The sequence below is a fragment of the Penicillium malachiteum genome, assembly GCF_028827825.1.
Source record: "Penicillium malachiteum strain IBT 17515 chromosome Unknown utg000005l:1.0-9002435.0:326005.0-9005861.0, whole genome shotgun sequence".
NCBI lineage: Eukaryota > Fungi > Ascomycota > Eurotiomycetes > Eurotiales > Aspergillaceae > Penicillium > Penicillium malachiteum.
The window spans coordinates 8,596,002-8,615,335 of NW_026643099.1; the positions used below are offsets into that span (position 1 = coordinate 8,596,002).

The 19,334-nt window shown below is 46.3% G+C and overlaps 8 protein-coding genes across 8 annotated transcripts; 3 read left to right on the plus strand and 5 right to left on the minus strand.

Moving 5' to 3' along the window:
• Positions 1–874: 874 nt before the first annotated feature.
• Positions 875–2,446, minus strand: fhdA (putative transcription factor Tos4; the record flags this gene model as incomplete). The annotated part of the gene is made up of 2 exons (XM_057096623.1): positions 875–901; positions 956–2,446. The coding sequence occupies 2 exons, from the start codon at positions 2,444–2,446 to the stop codon at positions 875–877; spliced, it is 1,518 nt and encodes a 505-aa protein (XP_056942594.1).
• Positions 2,447–4,316: 1,870 nt separating this feature from the next.
• Positions 4,317–6,056, minus strand: N7483_013197 (GMC family oxidoreductase; the record flags this gene model as incomplete). The annotated part of the gene is made up of 1 exon (XM_057096624.1): positions 4,317–6,056. The coding sequence occupies one exon, from the start codon at positions 6,054–6,056 to the stop codon at positions 4,317–4,319; it is 1,740 nt and encodes a 579-aa protein (XP_056942595.1).
• A 1,473-nt stretch (positions 6,057–7,529) lies between these two features.
• N7483_013198 (catalase) lies at positions 7,530–9,584 on the plus strand (the record flags this gene model as incomplete). Its single annotated transcript, XM_057096625.1, has 11 exons — positions 7,530–7,563; positions 7,620–7,749; positions 7,807–7,830; positions 7,884–8,094; positions 8,146–8,238; positions 8,287–8,294; positions 8,349–8,472; positions 8,526–8,813; positions 8,881–8,965; positions 9,020–9,448; positions 9,508–9,584. The coding sequence occupies 11 exons, from the start codon at positions 7,530–7,532 to the stop codon at positions 9,582–9,584; spliced, it is 1,503 nt and encodes a 500-aa protein (XP_056942596.1).
• Positions 9,585–10,152: 568 nt separating this feature from the next.
• On the plus strand, positions 10,153–11,111 carry N7483_013199 (uncharacterized protein; the record flags this gene model as incomplete). Its single annotated transcript, XM_057096626.1, has 3 exons — positions 10,153–10,570; positions 10,623–10,927; positions 10,986–11,111. The coding sequence occupies 3 exons, from the start codon at positions 10,153–10,155 to the stop codon at positions 11,109–11,111; spliced, it is 849 nt and encodes a 282-aa protein (XP_056942597.1).
• A 2,033-nt stretch (positions 11,112–13,144) lies between these two features.
• On the minus strand, positions 13,145–13,665 carry N7483_013200 (putative dUTPase; the record flags this gene model as incomplete). The annotated part of the gene is made up of 2 exons (XM_057096627.1): positions 13,145–13,228; positions 13,291–13,665. The coding sequence occupies 2 exons, from the start codon at positions 13,663–13,665 to the stop codon at positions 13,145–13,147; spliced, it is 459 nt and encodes a 152-aa protein (XP_056942598.1).
• A 1,501-nt stretch (positions 13,666–15,166) lies between these two features.
• Positions 15,167–15,484, minus strand: N7483_013201 (uncharacterized protein; the record flags this gene model as incomplete). The annotated part of the gene is made up of 1 exon (XM_057096628.1): positions 15,167–15,484. One exon carries the CDS (start codon positions 15,482–15,484, stop codon positions 15,167–15,169), a length of 318 nt encoding a protein of 105 aa, XP_056942599.1.
• Positions 15,485–16,073: 589 nt separating this feature from the next.
• On the plus strand, positions 16,074–16,454 carry N7483_013202 (uncharacterized protein; the record flags this gene model as incomplete). The annotated part of the gene is made up of 1 exon (XM_057096629.1): positions 16,074–16,454. The coding sequence occupies one exon, from the start codon at positions 16,074–16,076 to the stop codon at positions 16,452–16,454; it is 381 nt and encodes a 126-aa protein (XP_056942600.1).
• A 968-nt stretch (positions 16,455–17,422) lies between these two features.
• On the minus strand, positions 17,423–18,818 carry sun1 (SUN family protein UTH1; the record flags this gene model as incomplete). Its single annotated transcript, XM_057096630.1, has 2 exons — positions 17,423–17,467; positions 17,541–18,818. The coding sequence occupies 2 exons, from the start codon at positions 18,816–18,818 to the stop codon at positions 17,423–17,425; spliced, it is 1,323 nt and encodes a 440-aa protein (XP_056942601.1).
• Between the last annotated feature and the right edge of the window lie 516 nt (positions 18,819–19,334).

The following is a 19,334-nucleotide window of genomic DNA, read 5'->3' on the forward strand; positions in this document are numbered from 1 at the left end:
GACTCGGATGGTGATTGATTTAGATTGTTTGGTTTGGCTCTCTGCGATTATTGAGAAAGACGAACTTAAAGTTGAAGATGGGAACCTTGGAATATTTAAGATGTCAGATGCGGGGGAATAGATGTTGTAACCTTGGTGGTGCCAGTGGCGAAATATGCGTTCATCTGGGCATGGGAACTTTGATACATCCTTGGAGTACTATACAGTACCACCAAGGTGTTACTGGTACTAGTAGTGGTCATTGTACCTTGAACAAGTTCAAGCTACTAGATCTGTAAATACTAGTATATTGAGCGAGGCAAATACTTCACTATTTCTCAGTTGTCAGAGGATAATCATTGCCCGTACTATTGCTCAGTTTATGACTATATAGAAGAATAGAGGAAGATTCAAACTATGTTAACACTTTTTTTATTGCAAAAGCTAACGTACAACTTCAAGTCATAACTATCTCAAAGTCAAAGACCCAGTGATAGCAAGATAGAGAAAAAAAACACAAGAAACCCCAGGTCAACAGCGGACTGTAGCACCCAAAAAGGGAAATATTGTACATACACCACGAGGCAAAAGCAGGTCAAGTATCAAAACAAACAAATAACCCAAATCACAGAACGGCCGTATCAGAGAACCATGACGCGTAAAAGTTGAACCCCAACACAGGGAACATCATACGACCCACAAAAGACTTGTGGCCGCAACCTCCATAGTGAAACAACAAAAAAGAGGCAGAATAAAAGAAGAAAGCGAGATTAAAATCAGGGTATGTCTCACGCCACGCTATGCGAGTCACCTAACGTCTAAAAGGTGATCAAATATGTACTTAAAACCCAACCCGCAAGGGAAGGATGGACGAAATTTTGTTGATACGAAGCATTTATTTGGGCTTGCGCCAAAAGTATTGCTGTACAACGTTAGCTGGAAGGGATCATGGAAAAGAGAGTCGAGTTACACGAACCTTGTGCTGCTTACGGCAGTTGCGAAGACCAGGTTTCCTCAAGTTGTTAACCACAGTCTCGCGACGCATATCGTCATCATCATCATCCGGCACATAATAGTACTCGCTTTCAAGAGGCTTCCCCGCAGCGTCCTTGCCTTCACGGGCCACCTTGCCAATGCATTTGGTAGTTTCCAAAATGTATCGAATCTCAGAACGAGAGGGGCCAGATGCACTGGCGCTGGATCGCCAAAATGAAGGAGGCAGGTTGTTCAAAATGGTGGAGAAGGGAGTAGAGGACAGGCGAGAGAAAGCCAATTGGTTGACAGCGTGGTTGCGAACACGCTCATATGCCTCATTGTCAGACTGAGACATTTCCTTGGTAGGGGTAGACTGGTGGCTTTCCTGGGCCTGGGAGGATTGTCTTGGAGAAAGAGTGGGTTGGAGGGGTTGAGCCGGCAGCAAGGCGCGTGGTGATCGTGCAGTGCGAATGGGCGAGTCGTCTGCACGGAAAGAAGCCAGGCGTGGAAGTAAATTTTCGCCAAAAGGTCCAAAAGAGTGGACAATGGGGTCATTTTCCTCATCATTATCAGAGTCCTCCTCATGTCTGCTCAGGTCGCTCTGCAGAATAGCACTAGCCCGACGAGCGCTCTGAGAAGCCAAACCAATGACAGTGTTGTGACGCTTCAATGGCGAGGCCTCATCTTCATATACCACGACGGCACGAGACCGGGAAGGTGTGAAAATCGGGGACGATGGGGGAAGAGCCCGTTGCACTGCAGGCGACGGGGACAGAGGAGAAGCCAATCGTTTACTCTGAGGAAACGGACTATCCTGCAAGATTCGACGAGAGTGAGTCTTTTGAGTTGGAGTGCCTTCATCACATGTTTGTTCCGAGTCGGTTGACGGGCAGTCCTTTCTATCAACCTCATTACGGGGCCATTGCACCAAGACACGAGCCTCATGCACATCGATCATAATATCTGCGTCCTTGACATCCGATGTAAACGTCTTGCCCTTGGCTAAATCATACGTCTTTCCCTGGCAGTGAAGTTTGATCCCATTCCATCCCATACACATGATCTCAACTCTATCCCGGTCGAAAGGATTAGGTGCAGGCTTGTATGTAGCCTTTACATGAACACGAGAAATTGTGCGACTTGCAGCAAGCTGGTGGTGGCATGAAGCACTTGATCGACCCATCAGAACAGGTTCCCCATTTTCAGGCAGCATAAGTGTAGGCACGGCAGACAAGGGAGCTCGTTCAGAAGAGGCAGAGAAGATACGACGCGTCGAAGGATGAGCAGGCGGAGGAGACGACGACATAATATGAGTTGAAGAGGTTGGAACCGGTGTTGGGTAGGTCGAGACGGCGGGTTCGCGTGCCACACGCTTCTGTGGTCGAGGTAGAGAGGGGGATGAGCTCAAGGGTTCGAAGGCAGGCAACAACGACGCTGGACGCTTTACGCCAGCGACAGGAGCCAAAAAGCTCCGTGAGGGAGAGGAATCCATGATGTCTACGAGATGACTAAAAACCACACGAGCTCCTGATTTTTTGGGGGGGGTTAGACGTGAGACGAGTCGAGCTCAGGACTCGCGTCACCGCGTATTTCTAGGGCAAGAAAGTTGTTGTGAAATAAACGAGAGAGAGGGAAGAAGATAATAAGTTAAGAGAGTAAGCAAGGCTCTCCTAGAATGGAGGTGTCGAGGGTGGAGAATGAGGGGCGTAAGAAAAGGGAAGAGCTTGAAGGAGGATGGGGGGAAGAAAAGTAGGTGGTGGTGGAATGTCTTGGGGAGGGTCTTCACCCTGCGCGGAAATGCACGCTTACAGCCCGAGACGCGTTCGATAGGCGCCGACGAGGATTCACAGGATCCACTAGGACTTCGCGAACACACCGACAAATTACCACGTCAAGTTTGAAATAGATTTCGTCTCCAATGAGACGTTTAAAAAAATCACACGCGTGTAAATCAAGGTAATGTCAAGATTGTCGTATGAACTCGGATCTATAAAGAGTACCTAGGTACAATCTCGAAATATGACAAAGCGCGTCCGCGTCTGAAATCACGTGACCGTGACACGCGAGTCGGGGTATGACATGCGGTATTCAGGAATCTCAATGAGCACTAATGAGCTTTGGCATTTTCAAAATAATCACTTCAATTTGTCTTGAATGTCTGTTTCCTGGGGAAACGAGATATGATAAAAAATGAAGAAATTCAATTGTTCATGAGATTTTTCATTTCTACTTGAAACTTCAATTCTATCATGAAATTCACCCAGATACTAGTCCAAACATTATTTCGTTATAAAACAACTAAAGTATTTACAATCGTGGAACTGGATTGTATACTTACAAGTCGGTTTTGGGGGTTCCCCAGCCAAATACCACGCTAATAAGAAAAAATTTTCTGGTCGCGGGGCAATGGACGTGAGGCATTCAGGCATTCAGGTGTCAATATGTAGGACCTTGCTTCGGATTAACACATGATCCGTCTTATCTTATCGCGGTGGATCTATAACATGGCTAGACCTTGCATGCACATGGAGACTCCGTACTTCGTGCATAGACTCCATTTGTCGGATATTCCAAGTTCCAGACTTTCAAGGTCGGAATGCATATGAGCTTACGTCAATCAGCCAAGTAAAATTCTTATGCCACTTCCATTCCCTCGTTAGTTCTCTCAAGAGCTGGGGCAACCAGATACTTAAGGCCAAAGTCCCCTGAACAAACCTTGGAACGGATGTTGACATCATACTCTTGAAAACCGCTATCTGCAGCTTGTCATCCTAGACAACTTTGCTCAGTCGACTAGCTTCATTAGGCAGTGTGTTCAAGGCTGCAACATGCTAGGACTTTCTCATGCAATGTTGGGTTGCCCAGCACAATGAGATAGCTACTCGCCACTGGCATAAAAAAGGCGTAAGGCCATATGCCCCTTGCAGAGAATAATGCATGTCACATGAGAACATTTGAATTCTCGGGCTTCCAGACACCAGCTGCCAGCTCTGGACTCGGACTTGAAGGTGGTACTCATCAAAATTTGATGGTCTCCTAGTACTTTAGCAAACGAGGTCCCAACTCGGGCCACTCCGAGGCTACGAACTATGTATCTCTGCTACCGCGACGCCTCGAGCGGCCATTTCCTTTCCGTCGGTAAAAGATTTGAATATTATAATAAACTACAACAAAATATCCGATATTGAGCTCCAGAGCGCTTCAACTTGAATGTTTTGAACGGATTTAATTGGGTTCAAGTTACGATGCCACGCCATTGTTAAGACCATGAATTTCTGAAAATACGATAAAAGTAATTTGAAAAGGGAGAGAAATAGTAAACGAAAAGATAGAATCAAATATCGAATCAGGACAAACAGATTCTATGCGTATAAATCACCATGATCCTGCTTGATCGCGTCTGCACCTTTCTCTGCAATCATATAGACAGAGTTCTGAATGCGACAGTCAGGGATAACTGGAATTACAGACGCATCAATAACACGGAGGCTCTTGATTCCATGAACCTTGAGACTCGGGTCTACCACACCCTGTTCAATGTTCTTGGAGAGACGAGCGGTACCACAAGGGTGAAAGGAAGTCTGGGAGCGATCAAGCACAGTTCGTTTCATCGCTTCATCGTCGTGCAGTGGCATATCCCATGGATATTCATCCACCACGACTTCCTTGAACCCCTCGCCATTCTTCAACACGTCATATGTGAATCTGATACCTTCCCGAATAGCAATGATATCCAGGTCATCGTTGAAAAAATTGAGGTTGATGTTGGCTTGCTGGAGAGGGTCCGTGCTATTCAAGGTAACCTCACCACCTTCAGAGACAGGGCGAACGAGATCAACCATGACGGTCATATAACTTCCCTTGTTGGGATGAGGGAAGTGCCACTGAAAAGCACTTCCAAAGAGAGGAATGAAATCAATTTCAAAATGAGGTTGACCATATGGGCAGAAAGGATCAAGGTCACCGTTAGCAGCCTTTGCCTCTCGGTACTCAGGTGAGTTCTCCAAGTATTTGTCAATGCGTGGAAATCCAATGAGTTCGAGAAATGGTGAACTCATTGGACCGTTATGTCCATTTGAATAAGCTGCTAGAACCTGGTCCTGCAGTGCGCCCTTCCTCAAGACATGGCTATCCATCGAGAAATCATCCTTAAGGCGAAGAGCAAATGGAACACCAGGGTGGTCCAACAGATGCTGGCCCACATGACGGGAATCAACAATCACTGGAATATTGTGCTTGTTCAACTCGGGTGCTGGACCAATACCGCTAAGCATAAGTAGCTTAGGGGACTCAAAAACACCCTGAGAGACAATCACTTCACGAGTAGCATAAAAGCTCATTTCCTGGCCAGAGCCCAAGATCACAGAAACTCCCTTAGCGGTGCGAGTTTCATCAATTATCAGACCCTTCGAATGGGCTTCGGACAGAATAGTGATGTTTGGCTTATCAACGGCAAGAAAGCTACCTGAGCGCCGACCCTTGTAGATAGTGTTGACACTATGCACCAGGCCATGCATCTCTCCATCGAAGATATTCTCACTGATACCGCCCTCTCCATTCGACTTCCAGGCTTGGGCCAGGAGGTCACGAAAGCCCTTCATTTCCGGAATCAGCTGGGCATGGGCAATCGGGATCGGACCACCTTCACCAATCTTCTTCAGCTCAGGAGGGTACAACCCTTCATCGTCGTGATAGGTAACACTCTTGCGAAGATAATGAACAAGAGGGTCCCAGGTCCATTCCTTTCCACCATATTCCTCCCACATGTCGAAAGTTCCTTTCGAACCAGGGACCCAGGAGAAATAGTTCAGCGATGAACTTCCTCCAAGAGCTTTTCCTCGGGTATTTGGCTTCTCGATACGCTCGTAGTCGTCACGCTTGATCATGGTTGTCTTGTAAGCCCAATCGTACTTGCTGCCACGGAGGTCCATCGCATGTCCGGGAGTGCGAATCTCCTCGTTTGTTTCGGAGCTGCCGATTCCGGCTTCGATGACAAGAATATTGACATTGGGGTTTTCTGCCAGACGACAGGCGACAATATTGCCAGCCGTGCCACCACCGACGACAATGAAGTCGAACTGTGCGCTGTCTTGAACAGTCATGATGAAATTTGTAGATAAAGAATATTTTTGAGAAGAATGTTGAAACTTGATTCTGAGATATTTCATCTGCCTTTTATGCTGGGGCTTTCTCTTTAGGTACTCTGCGACATGTGCGGGGTTCACGACTTTTCCTAGACTGCATGTCCCTCACTCCAGGCTGGGGGGGACTTCGTGTAGTCCTGCAATCACATCATGGGTCACGGATGGTGTCGGCTGTTCCAACACGTCAATAGTTGGCCTGGGCCTGGTTATAGTGAGTTAAATTACAGGATTCCGTGTCCAATTGGTCTCATAGTTCCCCCTCTTTGGGCGAGTGGGGGAATGAGTAGCTCTGTGTCTTGGAATTGGTGCTCGTAGTCATGGATTCATCATCTTTCGGCCGCTTACTATGCATGTACATACATGTATCCCAAGCGTGTCCCCCGTTATATAGGCCGAAATCGCCGAATTTATGTGAGTACATCCCACTTTCAGGTGGGTAAGCAGCCCTGGAGCTTACATCCATTTCATGTAGGTAATCGGGTAACTGGATCAGCTCAACATAATCTTCAATTCTCGCTGATAGGAAGTTAGAGCATAATGGCTGCTAGCAATGAAACAATGTGCCAGTGCTTGTGTATTAGATCTTGTACCTAAGATGTATAGCAAGGTGTAAGTATACTCGCCCCTTGTGTATTGGATAGGCCATTTATGCCGTTCTAGAATCAAAGGTACTAATTTCACGGGATAATCATGAATTCCTCCAGTAGTATTGCATTAGCTCTCCAAGCCAACGCGTCATAGACGAAATCATATCAGGTCCGAATAATTGCCGATGCATAAAAGGCTTAATGCAGTAAGACTAGGGACCAATCAGATACACATATCCAATTGTCTCACCTAATATGGGAATGTTCAAATCACTGGGGCCATATCAGGTTTCTCATCTCTTCACGTGTGGAACTATCGGATTAATAGATATTTACGGAGTACATGTCACTCCATAGTTAACTTAGCAATTCGCGAGTCATGAATGAAAATTCAAGATGATCACTTCTTAATATGGTAATACTAATTGACCAATTAAACACCTGCCCTCAAAAGTGGGGAGCTTTGTGCTGCCAAGGTTCTCTACTCCATATTGTCTATGTCAACCTCGACATTGTCTAATCTACGGACCATTCTTGCGTCACCTAACGGGACTTTGGGAGATGGATAAATTTAGGGGAAGAGTGAGGGGCATAGAACCGGGTCCAGACTATCGAAGATGGAGATCCAATGAGCATAAGCGTGATGCAAGCACAGTCATCTAGATCATAAGCATTCTGGATCTACTACTATTCCCTCGTTGAATTCCTCCTATTGTTGATTTTTTGAGAATTATAAAAGCTCAAGTACTTCACCGTTTATCTCAGTAGAAATCAAGTCTTCTGAAATTTCACTTTTGAGCTATCCGGCTCATCCCATATCCGACTCATCCCTGCTCCGAACAGCATGAGTACCGACAAGTACTACACTTTAGCAGAAGGTATACGATATTTTGATCCAAATCTATCCTTAGATTCAAGATCTGACCCTCTTTAGGCTGTCCTTTTGCAAGTAACAGGACTGCCCTTCTGGCGAAAGGTAAACAAGGCGGTGGTCTTGGCTTGCTTCAGGATACTCAGCTTATTGAGACTCTGGCTCATTTCTCTCGGGAACGAATTCCAGAGCGGTATGTTCCTACAGACTCACTGAAGTGATAGGCCGTTCTGACATGATCTCTTGGTAGAGTTGTTCACGCTAAAGCTGTTGGGTAAGATGATATCCAGGCTAGCTCCAAACTCCAATATGCTTAACATCTTGCAGATGCTATGGCGAGTTCATGGCGACCCGTGACTGCTCTGATTTTACATCCGCAAACTTCCTGAGCAAAATCGGTAAAAAGACACCAGTACTTCAACGTGTGTCAACGGTCGGCCCAGAGTCGGGATCCGCGGATACCTCCCGTGACGTGCATGGTTGGGCCATGAAGTTCTATACGGATGAAGGAAATCTTGACTGGGTTTTCAATAATACAGTAGGCTTTTCTTTGTGAGTTTTCTCATAAAAATCCTGCTGACTATCCAAGCCTGTCTTTTTTATTCGCGATCCTATCAAGTTTCCCTCCTTGAACCGATCTCACAAGCGACATCCTCAATCCCATCTTCCTGATGCAAACATGGTAAGCTTCTGTCCACTCTATCAACAAGACCAATCTGACTGGCTTTAGTTCTGGGAGTAGGTCCATTCAAAAAGCTCAATTCGCAAACCTCCTGTCCTAATCCTCTGCAGCTTCCACGTCGGCAACCCCGAAGGAATACATCAACTTATGGTCCTTTTCAGCGACCGTGGAACACCCAAATCGATCCGCCACATGAATGCGTACAGTGGACACACATACAAGTTTACCAACTCGGTAGGTGGTGACATTGACTTTTTGCTGGAGCGCTTTCATACTGAGACCGGCAGGACGGTTCGTTCAAATACGCAAAAATCCACATCAAAACACAGCAGGGAATCCAGAATTTCAGCCGTGAAGAGGCGACTATAATTGCTGGAGAGAACCCTGATTATATGATCCAGGATATGTTCGAGGCCATCGAGAGAGGTGACTTTCCTGTTTGGGATGTCTATGTCCAACTGATGAGCCCCGAAGAAGCCGAGAAATACAAGTGGAATATCTTTGATATGACCAAGGTCTGGTCACATAAGGACTTCCCTCTGCAGCAGATTGGTCGACTCACTATGAACCGTAATGTGAGTGTTTATCGCTTCTGATATCTCTATATACATCTATGAAAGTTCTAACAGCTGATCGGATCAGCCGCGAAACTATTTTGCGGATATCGAACAAGCCGCCTTCTCACCATCAACGATAGTGCCAGGATTTGCTCCATCAGCCGATCCAGGTAAGTTGACTTTGCGTTGTTTTCTGAATAATTTCTCTTGCTAAATTTACTCAGTATTGCAAGCACGACTATTCGCATACCCAGACGCCGCCCGGTACCGACTTGGCGTAAACTACCAGCAACTCCCTACCAATGCCGCCAAGGCTCAAGTCTACTGCCCATTCCAAAGGGATGGAAAGATGCGAATTGACGATAACTATGGCGGGGACCCTAATTACGTTGGATCCTCGATCAAGCCTACCAAGTTCTATCAAGATGTGAAGGGAACAACTCCACAATCGTTGAGCCAGCAAACTGAGCATGACATGTGGACGGGCGAGGTCACGGCCTATACTAGCGAGATCACCGATGCCGACTTTGTTCAACCTGCTCAACTGTGGGAGGTTATTGGCCGAGAGCCTGGTCATCAAGAGAGGCTTATTGAGAATCTTGTTGGTAGTGTGAAAGGTGTCAAGTATCCCGAATTGCGCAAGGCTGTTTACGGTAAGCAGATCATTGAATCGAGAGAGTCTACTTGAGTAAATTTCTGACTTGAAGTATAGACCTTTTCAGTCGCGTCAACAAAAAGCTTTCTTCAAGATTGGAGGAGCGAACTGAAGCAGAGATCAAGGCCGCGTGAGACTTAGATGATGGTTCCTTTTTATTTTTCTTCTTTTATCTTCTGCACTTCCTGTGTTTGCCTTGTTCACGGAATAGTACTCAACTCGATATTTTGTTTATTGACAATTTTTCGTTGGACTTATCAGCTTAAGTTTATCATTAATTGACATTCCATAATTATCGATTCCCTTCAAATGTTCAGTAACTTTGGAATGTGGCTGTGAGTCTGTGACAAGCCACCTCATCTACGGCAGATAACGGGTGTTACATGGCCCCCACTTGCGACCTCTTCTCGGGATAGTGACGAACTGTCATACCCACCTGAATGACCTGACTCACTGACCATCCATTTTTAAATTTTGGTCTATTATGCATACTGGAAATGAGTGCTATGGGAATTTGGTGCAGATCAGGTGATCATCCTTGTTCTATCCTCTTCCTTCACCGTCTCTTTCAATCCTTTCTCGAGTCTGTCGGATACAAGGGATTTAAATGACCCCGATACTGTTCCAAACTTGGAGTCAAGCCTGTTAGCCTGGCTACTGAATCAGAAAATCTTCGTGCACAATGAAATATCGAAGATAAAAATGTCTCCACGGCCTTCCAGCGGCTCAAACGGGGCGGCTCAGTTCATGTTCGTGACGGAAGAAACACAATCGGAAGCGCGGAGCCAAGCTATGAGAGAACACTGGAAAAGGCGACATCGCCGTAACCAGGAGTCAAAGGCATCTCATGGGAAGAGACCATCCCGAAGTCTACTTCCACGCCTGAAAGAAGGGCATGGCGAAGCGTCTTCGACATCAGGGACCAGTAGTCCTTCAAGCTTCCAGCGAACTGGAGGTACGACGGGTTCAGACAACAACCAACAAAGTCGAGAAAATCAACAAGGCATTCCGGCTCAGTTACTGTGTGGCATGAACTTTGCACTGGCAAATTCCAAGACCGACCCGTTTCAGACATGCCCCGTTCATTTGACAACTCAGCACCAGAAGCTTCTGCACCACTGTGCGTACGAAGACTCGATTCATATTTGTGGGACTTTCATAACAGGTTACAGGGATTCTTACTCATGCTACCATGATGTTTGAAGATCTGGGCGTCACGGGATTTAATCCAATGAGGGATGTTTGGTTCCCGCTGGACCTCTCGAACGCTTCATCATTCAATTGCATCATGGCGCATTCAGCTGCCCATATCTCTCACCTTTACGCTGGTACACCCCCACAACGAGGTACAAAGTCTACCGATGCTTTGAAGTATAAAGCTGAGGCTGTCAAGATCTTGCGCATATGGCTTGATGATTCTGAAAAGGCGCTAAGTGATGACGCTTTTGCTGCTGTTGTTCGCTTACTCACATTTGAAGTATGTTGGCTAGGCGCAAATGCTTTCGAGAAACACAACTCTAACTTGCTTCAATTAGCGATACTGGGGTATAGTGGAGAATTGGCAAATACACCGTCTTGGATTGCAAGGGATGATTGATGCCAAGGGTGGAGTCCAAGCGCTCCATGGAAATTGGCGCTTGGAGCTCGTAGTCTACCTGTAAGCAAAAATCAGTCTGCAAATTCGTCTTTGGGTATAGCGACCGTTCTGATTAATTCTAGTGTGTCCCTGATGTCTCGGCCTTCATGGTTTGAGGGGAAGAATGACCTTGAACGAATCTCCCGTCCTCATTTCTCTGCCTCATCCCTGCAACAAACCGCTTCTCTCGATGTTCAAAAAGTTCGCTGTCTTTGGTTAATATCATTCATACAAGATATGAGAACTTTCATGGGCTCTCTATCTAGTGGAGGACTATCTACCTTTCCCTTCACTCATGCCGCGGTGGGCCTCTTACGCCAAAGCTTCCAGCTCTCAGGCAATCTTTCTTCCAATGACCCTCACAATATGAATTGGTACGAAGAAATTTCGGGATGTTTGTTTGCAATCAGTGTCCTTGTTCAGGAATCAATATGCACTCTGTCCGGCCAGGATTCAATAACACTTCCTCATTTGAACCCACTCGAATTTTTGGAAAGCCTATTAAGGGACTCCGAGCACGAGTGGAGATCCTCAATCCTCAGATTACGCTCTATCTTGTATGAAAGCCTTACAATGCTCTCAAATGAGGGACATTCCAAGGTAACTTATGTCATGGACTTGGTACAGGTTCTGGGCATGCTGAGTTTTGAAGCGCGCCAGGGAGTTGAGAAATGCCTCCTCAACTTGCTTTACTGCATTGGCAATGACAATGATGCACTTTTGATTGATGATGGCTGGACACCAGATTCTCTCTTGTCTTCAATGCAGGGCCATTAGTACTTCAGTATGTTCTTGAAGTCCGATATCGCTCAAAACATTGATTTTACAGCATATGGAAAATACTAGACTCCATCTGTATCTATTATTTCTTCTTCGATTCCCAGGCCAGGTAGCACCTAGCTCATATATCACTTGGAATGATCCTCTTTATCCAGTGGTTAATTTTCAATAGCACTCGAGATATCGCAATGGCTAGCTCTCGTCTCATGCTCAACACTTCTTCGAGGACTCAAAAGAAATTAGTCATTGATTCTTTGCGTGACTTAATATTGGATTCTCCGGGTTTAAAACCAACATTGAACTACATACCTGGAGCCTAAGCACATCCGTCTTATAATGACACAGGTAGGTAACATTTGTTTTTGCTCCAGTCGCTATGTTATACTGCCTTGAACTTGGACTTTGCACTCCCTGCAGATCGAGTCGCTTTGACATTGTATGTACTTTGTGGTGACTCGACTGGTCAGATTGAATTAGATATGATTGTACACCTGGTGCCGAAGAATCCAATTGACGGGACATATTGTATTTAATGTCTTCCTACTCCATACGCGGCCTTGGTTCAAATGTTATTCCGACAACTTGAACAGTCGCGGTCTTTACATGGACGGACTGGAACTCGTAAGGCTATTTTTTGAGAACCATTCTCCTGGTACCTTCTACGGAGCTCACTGGTCCTCTCTCCGGGTGATAGCCCTTGGTGTGGCGACATTTGAATGGATGGGGAGCAAACTTTCAATTTTGATGGCTCTTGGTCGACTCCGGTCGCAACTGCGACAATACTTTTTAGTTGTTGGTGGAGGTCATCAGTTTAGTCTGTGGTAGAAGTGACTAAATGGTGATATGACTTCACTCTACAGATTCCTGTACAAATCATTAAGAGTGATGAAAGAAGAAGTCAACGTCAAACTTTTGGCGGCAGGTCTAAACCTTGGAAGGTTATTCCACTGGGCTCGACCACTAGAGCTCGCTGAAAGATGGTGTCTTATTTTGACATCTGGATAGTCTCAATCCACAGGATTGTGTCCATAAATGATATTTGTTTTCTTGAATTTCTCGCTAAACTTCGATATTACAATTGTGATGTTTCCAATTTGCTTGGGGGTATAATGATCAGCCTCCAGGGCTTCCAAGGTTTTCACTGGTAATTGGCACGCCCGGTTCATATGAAAATACCCCAAGTGCTGTGGGCACTTCTGGAATCTGTTGCAAGACCGATATAATGCCAATGCCAAGGCTTCCAACAGGTCATTGGCCGTTAAGAACATAAAGAACTAACTAACTAGACGCCCCGTCGCGCCCAGCACTGCTCGTCGAGGATTGGTAGATACCATTGTATCCCTCAACAGTTTCCCCCAATTCCTCAATACAATCTGCGTGAGCTTGGCATTTCGGTAAAGGATAATTCAATTGGGATTTTTCACCTCCAGCAAGGCTCCCATGGCACCTTCGTATCCAGCGTCGACCACCCCAGCAGCAATCCCAACACCAGACCGCCAGAGTGACGATCTAGGAAAAAGACTTCCCATACAATTTCGTGGCACATGAACAATTTCGTTAAAATCAATTAAATATGCTCCAGGTTTCAGGGTGATTGCGTGACTGGTATTGTCGAAAGGCAGGCTAGAAGTTTGGGCTGCCTGGCGATTGGTATTATCGAAGTCAATGCTAGCCGCTGAGGACCATTGGGAAACCAGGCGTAGGCTAAGGTCGACACCGCATGGCTGTCGCTGTTGTGCGACATGTTGTAAGTTGCGCACCATGTTACGGGCCACGACTTCGCGTCCGCTAAGTATCATGACGTATGATTTTGTAGGCGAATGCCAGTGCTCCTGAAATGATGATAAACTTGACCGCTTAGGTGGGTGATGTTTTGATGGAAAATGCAAAGACTTTGTCACTTCAATATTTGAAGAAGGCCCCTGGGGACTAGTAGCAGTAGCAGATTCAATAATTGAAACCATGCTCCCTATTTATACCACCGGACTGCTCTTTTCCACACCGCCTCTCAATCTTGGCTTCATGTTATACTAGTATTGTTGGTGGAGGGTGTTAATTGAACACTACAAGTATTAGTTCGATACCTCATTGTCCTGTATTCCGCTAGCGCGGTAATCTTAATTCAAACAAAATGGTGTCATATAAACCAGTTGACTAGTAGGTAAGAATCAACTCCAATGTTGAAACCTCGGAAGATCATGATTCTGGTCATGGATGCTGCTGTAGCCTGTATATACTACATTCAAATCTTGTGCTGTATTCAAATGTTCCAAGGTTAGTCCTCAATACCTCCACCTGGGCAGGGCTACTTCCATTGAAACTCAACTTGAAGTGCTTTCCATAATTCGGCTTATACAATATCAATACTAGTCGACAGTTGCTCTGGCGTTTCCTTCAAAAGCCAATTTTGATTGTTTACACCCCTCTTATCTCGGACTGGTCGGGCTCCAAAGTGTCAAAGTCACTCTACCTGCAGCAAAAGGCATACGACTACTTGAAGAAGGCCGGCCAAGAGTACCTGCTTAGTTACCGAGTCCTCAGGGAGGAGGGAAGGGACCTCTCGATTCTGTGGGGCGAGATTGAACACTGGGTTGATGAACCCTACAGACTTTTTAGGGGCTATAGCTTGCATTATCTACACCTTCTCTTTGAGGACCAGAAGCTATCGCTTGGAATAGTCCATAAAAGGGTTCCTTTGGTTGAGACTCAGTAGTTAAGCAACTCAAATGAGAGAACAATCTTGATCTTTCTCGTTGTACTCAGACACCTGAATGCATTAATTGATTCATCTATCAGATTTTAAGAATTTCTCGTAGGGTCACTACTAGTAGCCACAAATAAAGGAAAATATTTTCATTGGAAACATTATGAATGGTTTACCATATTCAGTATGAATCTCAGCCAGGGGAACGTTCAACAATGGAGTGGTTTTATTTGGAACGTGCTTCTTCAGCTCATTTTGCGGTATGTCGAAAAAGAAAACAGGGAACTGCATGAGAAACCATATTGATAACCTTGAAAAGTTGTGACATGACACATGGTTTTTCTGCCAAATAGAAAGCATCAATTTTCACCAAACTCCGAATGGGTTCGAAATTCATCTCCTGTCCAGTAACTACCTTCCTGTTAGAGTGGAGTCAACAAGTTGATGGAGTGGTTTTCCTACCACTTTCTGATCTTCCAACACAACACTTTCATTGATTGTCTTCGGGAGATAAACCAGTCCTCTTGGAGCCAACTTGAAGGCATGCTTGGCCTTCATTTCTTTCAGTGGTATCGGTCGTTGCAGCCCAAGGACAGTCACAATTTGATAGGCATAGTCGTAGCCATCCCAGTCTTTATGTCTTTCTTAAACTCCGAATCGCCGAGTCCATCTTTTTCTAGTGGAAGATCTCCGGGATTTCGTGTCCGGGCTGGGAGTATTTCGCAAACACGTGTGATGCTGGAATGGGGAGCGGTCCGGTAAAGCCAAATTCGTTTCACGCTGGCTTTCAGGCGATATTTTCGAAACTCGTAGTTCTTCACGCCTTTAATAATCTGGGTCATGTAAGGGTCTCGCATTGGTAGGATCACGTCGCTGAAGATGGAACGCATGCTTGGGAGCTTCGTGTTGGACATTATGGGAGTTGATATGATCTGAACTCGAGAGTTGATACTGTAGGTATGGATGGAAGGTTGGAATGAATTTTGAGCCGAATGAAACATGTATGATGTGCGGATGAAAAATATGGTAAACAATGGAAGGATATGAAGTGGAAATAGATAAGATATTGGAGTTTGTTTCAAACTTTTGAGACGGTTGTCGCGTGTCAGTGGCTACAGTTATTTGGGTAAACAAAACATTGGACTAACTACTGACAGTTGATTAAATTCACTAGTCTCGAACCACCATGGCCAGTCCTATCCAAGGCTCCTCCTCCGAGTCTTCAGCCTCGGCCTTTTCGCATCATCAGCACGACCCCATGGTTCTTAACATAGACCCATGAAAGACTAATTATGCACATGTGTCAGGACACCACTTGATCCAAGCAAAGCGGCTGAAATGTGACGAGTCTGACGACGTCCACCAAATCTTCTCACCACCTGAGATTCTGTACATATCAAGTCCGGCTGCCATGTATGTATGGCATCTTACGCTAAGTCAAGGACGGAGTTTCCTGTCGCGTTGACACCACTTCAACCATTGAGCAACACACTTTCCCACACGATGGCTCTCTCTGACATCCCATGCCTCACCAACTCTACTCACAGTTTTTCTATCCACTGCTTTGATCCCTCAGATCAACCTGCTCTTCCTCTCCATATCCCATCATCATGCCTTGTAAACCCCCCTCACCGCTTCCATTTCCCTTCAGCAGAGCAACCACTTCGATTCCAAATCGAAAGTCCTTTGCTAGTTCTTCAGAAGCTTCTTCCAGCGGTTTCATGGCACGTCCCCCACAGCTTTCCTTTGCCTGGTGGTCCCAAGCTAGCGGAGCTAGCGTTTCGGGCAATCTATAACCGAAATGTACGGCCGAATGTCGCTGAGGATATGGTAGTGCGGGATGAATACAAAGGTTGGTTGGTAGAGGCCAGACCAAAAGAGTAACTTATTCTCTTACATGATTATTTCTTCAATAGCCTATACTGATACCTGTGTACTATAGCATGATTGATTACTATGGAGTTACATTTTACCATCTTGTCCCAACCGATGACACCAATCCAGAAGTCTTACAGATTAACATCGTTGAACTTGAAGACGATGCAGGTGTATATGCAAACAAATATAACCCTTTGGAGATTGACCCGAATGAATATATTGGGAAGGGGCTTGCTGTGCCGAGGTGCTGTCAGAACAGGAAGGGAACTACAGATCGGGTAAGAGTTAATGATGCAGTAAATGTTAGGGATGGTAGATGATGTGTGCCATTGATCAAAAGTACCTTGGAAGCATGTTTGGAATCATGAATCTGGAAAGCTCAAAAATCAAGTTTAAAGTAGTAAAAAGGAGCTTGAGTGTATTTGAGGTCGCCATTGAGGCTTCGCTATGTATGGTATGGCTGATTGCTGTGTTGCCCAGATGGTGTTATCCACGAGTAGTACATCATATAACTGGCAAAGCAATACTTCTTACACAGCAAGCAAAAAATCAGACGAAATGGCCAGAGAAAAATGAAGACATATCACGTTGCAAGTCAAACAATGCTAAAGCGGACAAAGGATAGATTGAAAGATCAAGATTGGTTCCACTTGAGGTACTGGATAAATCAAGCAACGAATTCCCACGAGAATTCCTGGAAAGACGCGCCTGGGTAAGAAAGAAAACAAAATAACAAGTATGGAATTTCCCCCGAAGAACCCACGTCAAGGCAAGAATAATAAAAAATGTAAGGTACATAGAAGAAAGCAACCCTTCAAGTGGCAAACCATAATATGAACAGAATAACAGTAGATAGAGGCTCAAGGAGGGCCCTTGAACCGATCTCAACAGGGCAATTTGGAAAAGAGAATCATGGGATTCCATTGGACATCGTATTTGTCGGGGTTCCGGGGACCCAGGAATCAGTGGGGAGCTTACTCGTAGAGAACGAAGTAGGCGGTGCCGGTGGAGAAGCCGACCTAGAAGACAAGTGGTAATTAGTACAAGTCTTTGGAGAATTGGAATATTGGAATATTGATGTGGTTCACTTACAGTGCAACCGTTGGTGCCACTGGCAATCTTGCCAGCGCTGTTGTAGAAGTTTCCCTCACCATCGTAGCTGCACTCATCGCTGAGGCCGGAACCAACAATCTTGACCTTGAAGTTCAGATCGGCATCGGTGGTAGGCTCGTTCTTGAACATAGACAGGTAGGTGGTGCCATCAGTGTATCCGACACCGAAGTTCATGGGGGCCCAGTTGCCCATGGTCTCAGAGCTAGAGCCCCACTGACATCCATCCTCGGTGGAGACACCCTTGTTGTTGACGTAGTATTGAGCGGAGGTGGCCTTGCCCTCCCACTGGAAGTAAGTGGCACTGTTGGGGCAGGTCAGGTCGTGAGTACCGCCAGCAGACGCAGCAAGAGGAATGGTCTCGGACTCGGTACCGGGGTAGTCGGTACGGCAAATGGCGACATCATCACCGAGCTCGTTACGGACAAAGACGTTACCAGTACCCTGGATGCAAAGAGTGTTGCCGAGTTCAGTGTTGGTGAGGTAGAGCTTGCCACCCTCACACTTGAGACCACCAACGGATTGGCCAGTGGAACCTTGGGTGGAGGGCCACTGGTTCTTCTGGTATCCAGCAGGGCAGGCGTAAGAGCACATACCACCATCGGTACAGCCTTCGCCAGAGATAGCAGTAACAATATCGCTAACAAGCTCGTCGACAATGCTAACGTATTGGACACCGGCCCAACCACCGAGACCGAGGTAGTCGAGAGCAACGGCACCGTAGTCGGAGGGGAAATCGGAACAGCTGATCTCACCATCGGGGAAATCAGCATCGATGCCGGTAGCACCGGAGCTGACACTGGAGCTGACACTGGAGCTGCTAGCGACAGGAGCTGCGGAGCTAGTGGAGCTGGGAGTCACAGTGCTGGTGGAGATGACGGAGCTGGAGGAGGAGCTAGAGATGACGGCAGAGGTCTGGACCAGCACCTCGGGAGTAAAGGTCGAGGTAGGGGTCGGGGTGGATGTAGGGGTCACAGATGTCGAGGTGCTTGTAGCACAAGCAGCGGCGACGGCAGCATCGAGCCACTCGTACTCGTCATCAGCAAGACCATCGCAAGCAGCGGCGTGGCTGAGCTTCTCAGGGGAGTCGGGATGAGAAGGGTCATAAAGAACGAATTCATAGACGACAGGGTCAGCGGCGGCAGCAGGGTCAGTCTCAGCATCCACCGCACGCTGGTGGAAGCGGGCGTGACCGTGGTGGCCATGGGCGGCCGCCATGCCAGCGGAGGCCAGGGTCAGGGCAACAGAGTTGAACTTCATTGCGATTGGAGAAACGAGTCAAATTGTAAGTTCTATAGAGAATTGATTAGTGGGGGTGATACTTTAAATTGTCGTGTAAAGATCTGGGTGGATTCGAGCGTGAATGGCGGATGCGTGAATGCGACGGATCGATCGCATATGGCACCAGGCTTCGAGGAACTGTCGCATCTTGTCCCTCGGAGCCTGGTGACCGTCGCATCTTGATCAATGGAGTTCGGACGTGTTTTTTATTCCATCCCAACCTTGATGATGTGTAGGGACCCAGATCTAGTCCACTTGTGTATGCAGATTGAACGTACATCAAATCACAGCAAGCCAGTCGCGTGCGTAAATGGGCTGTACACAAAAGTGAACCTTGGAAATTGTTTGGGAATTAAAGAGAGTGACGAGATGCTTTCCAGATACAAATGAACGTAATAGAGAGAATGAATCTCTCAGGTCGGATGGAAAACACGAGGTGAGGCTGGAGAAGAAGGGGGAAGAAAGAGGGGAGAGTAAGTAGGAAGTACACAGGGA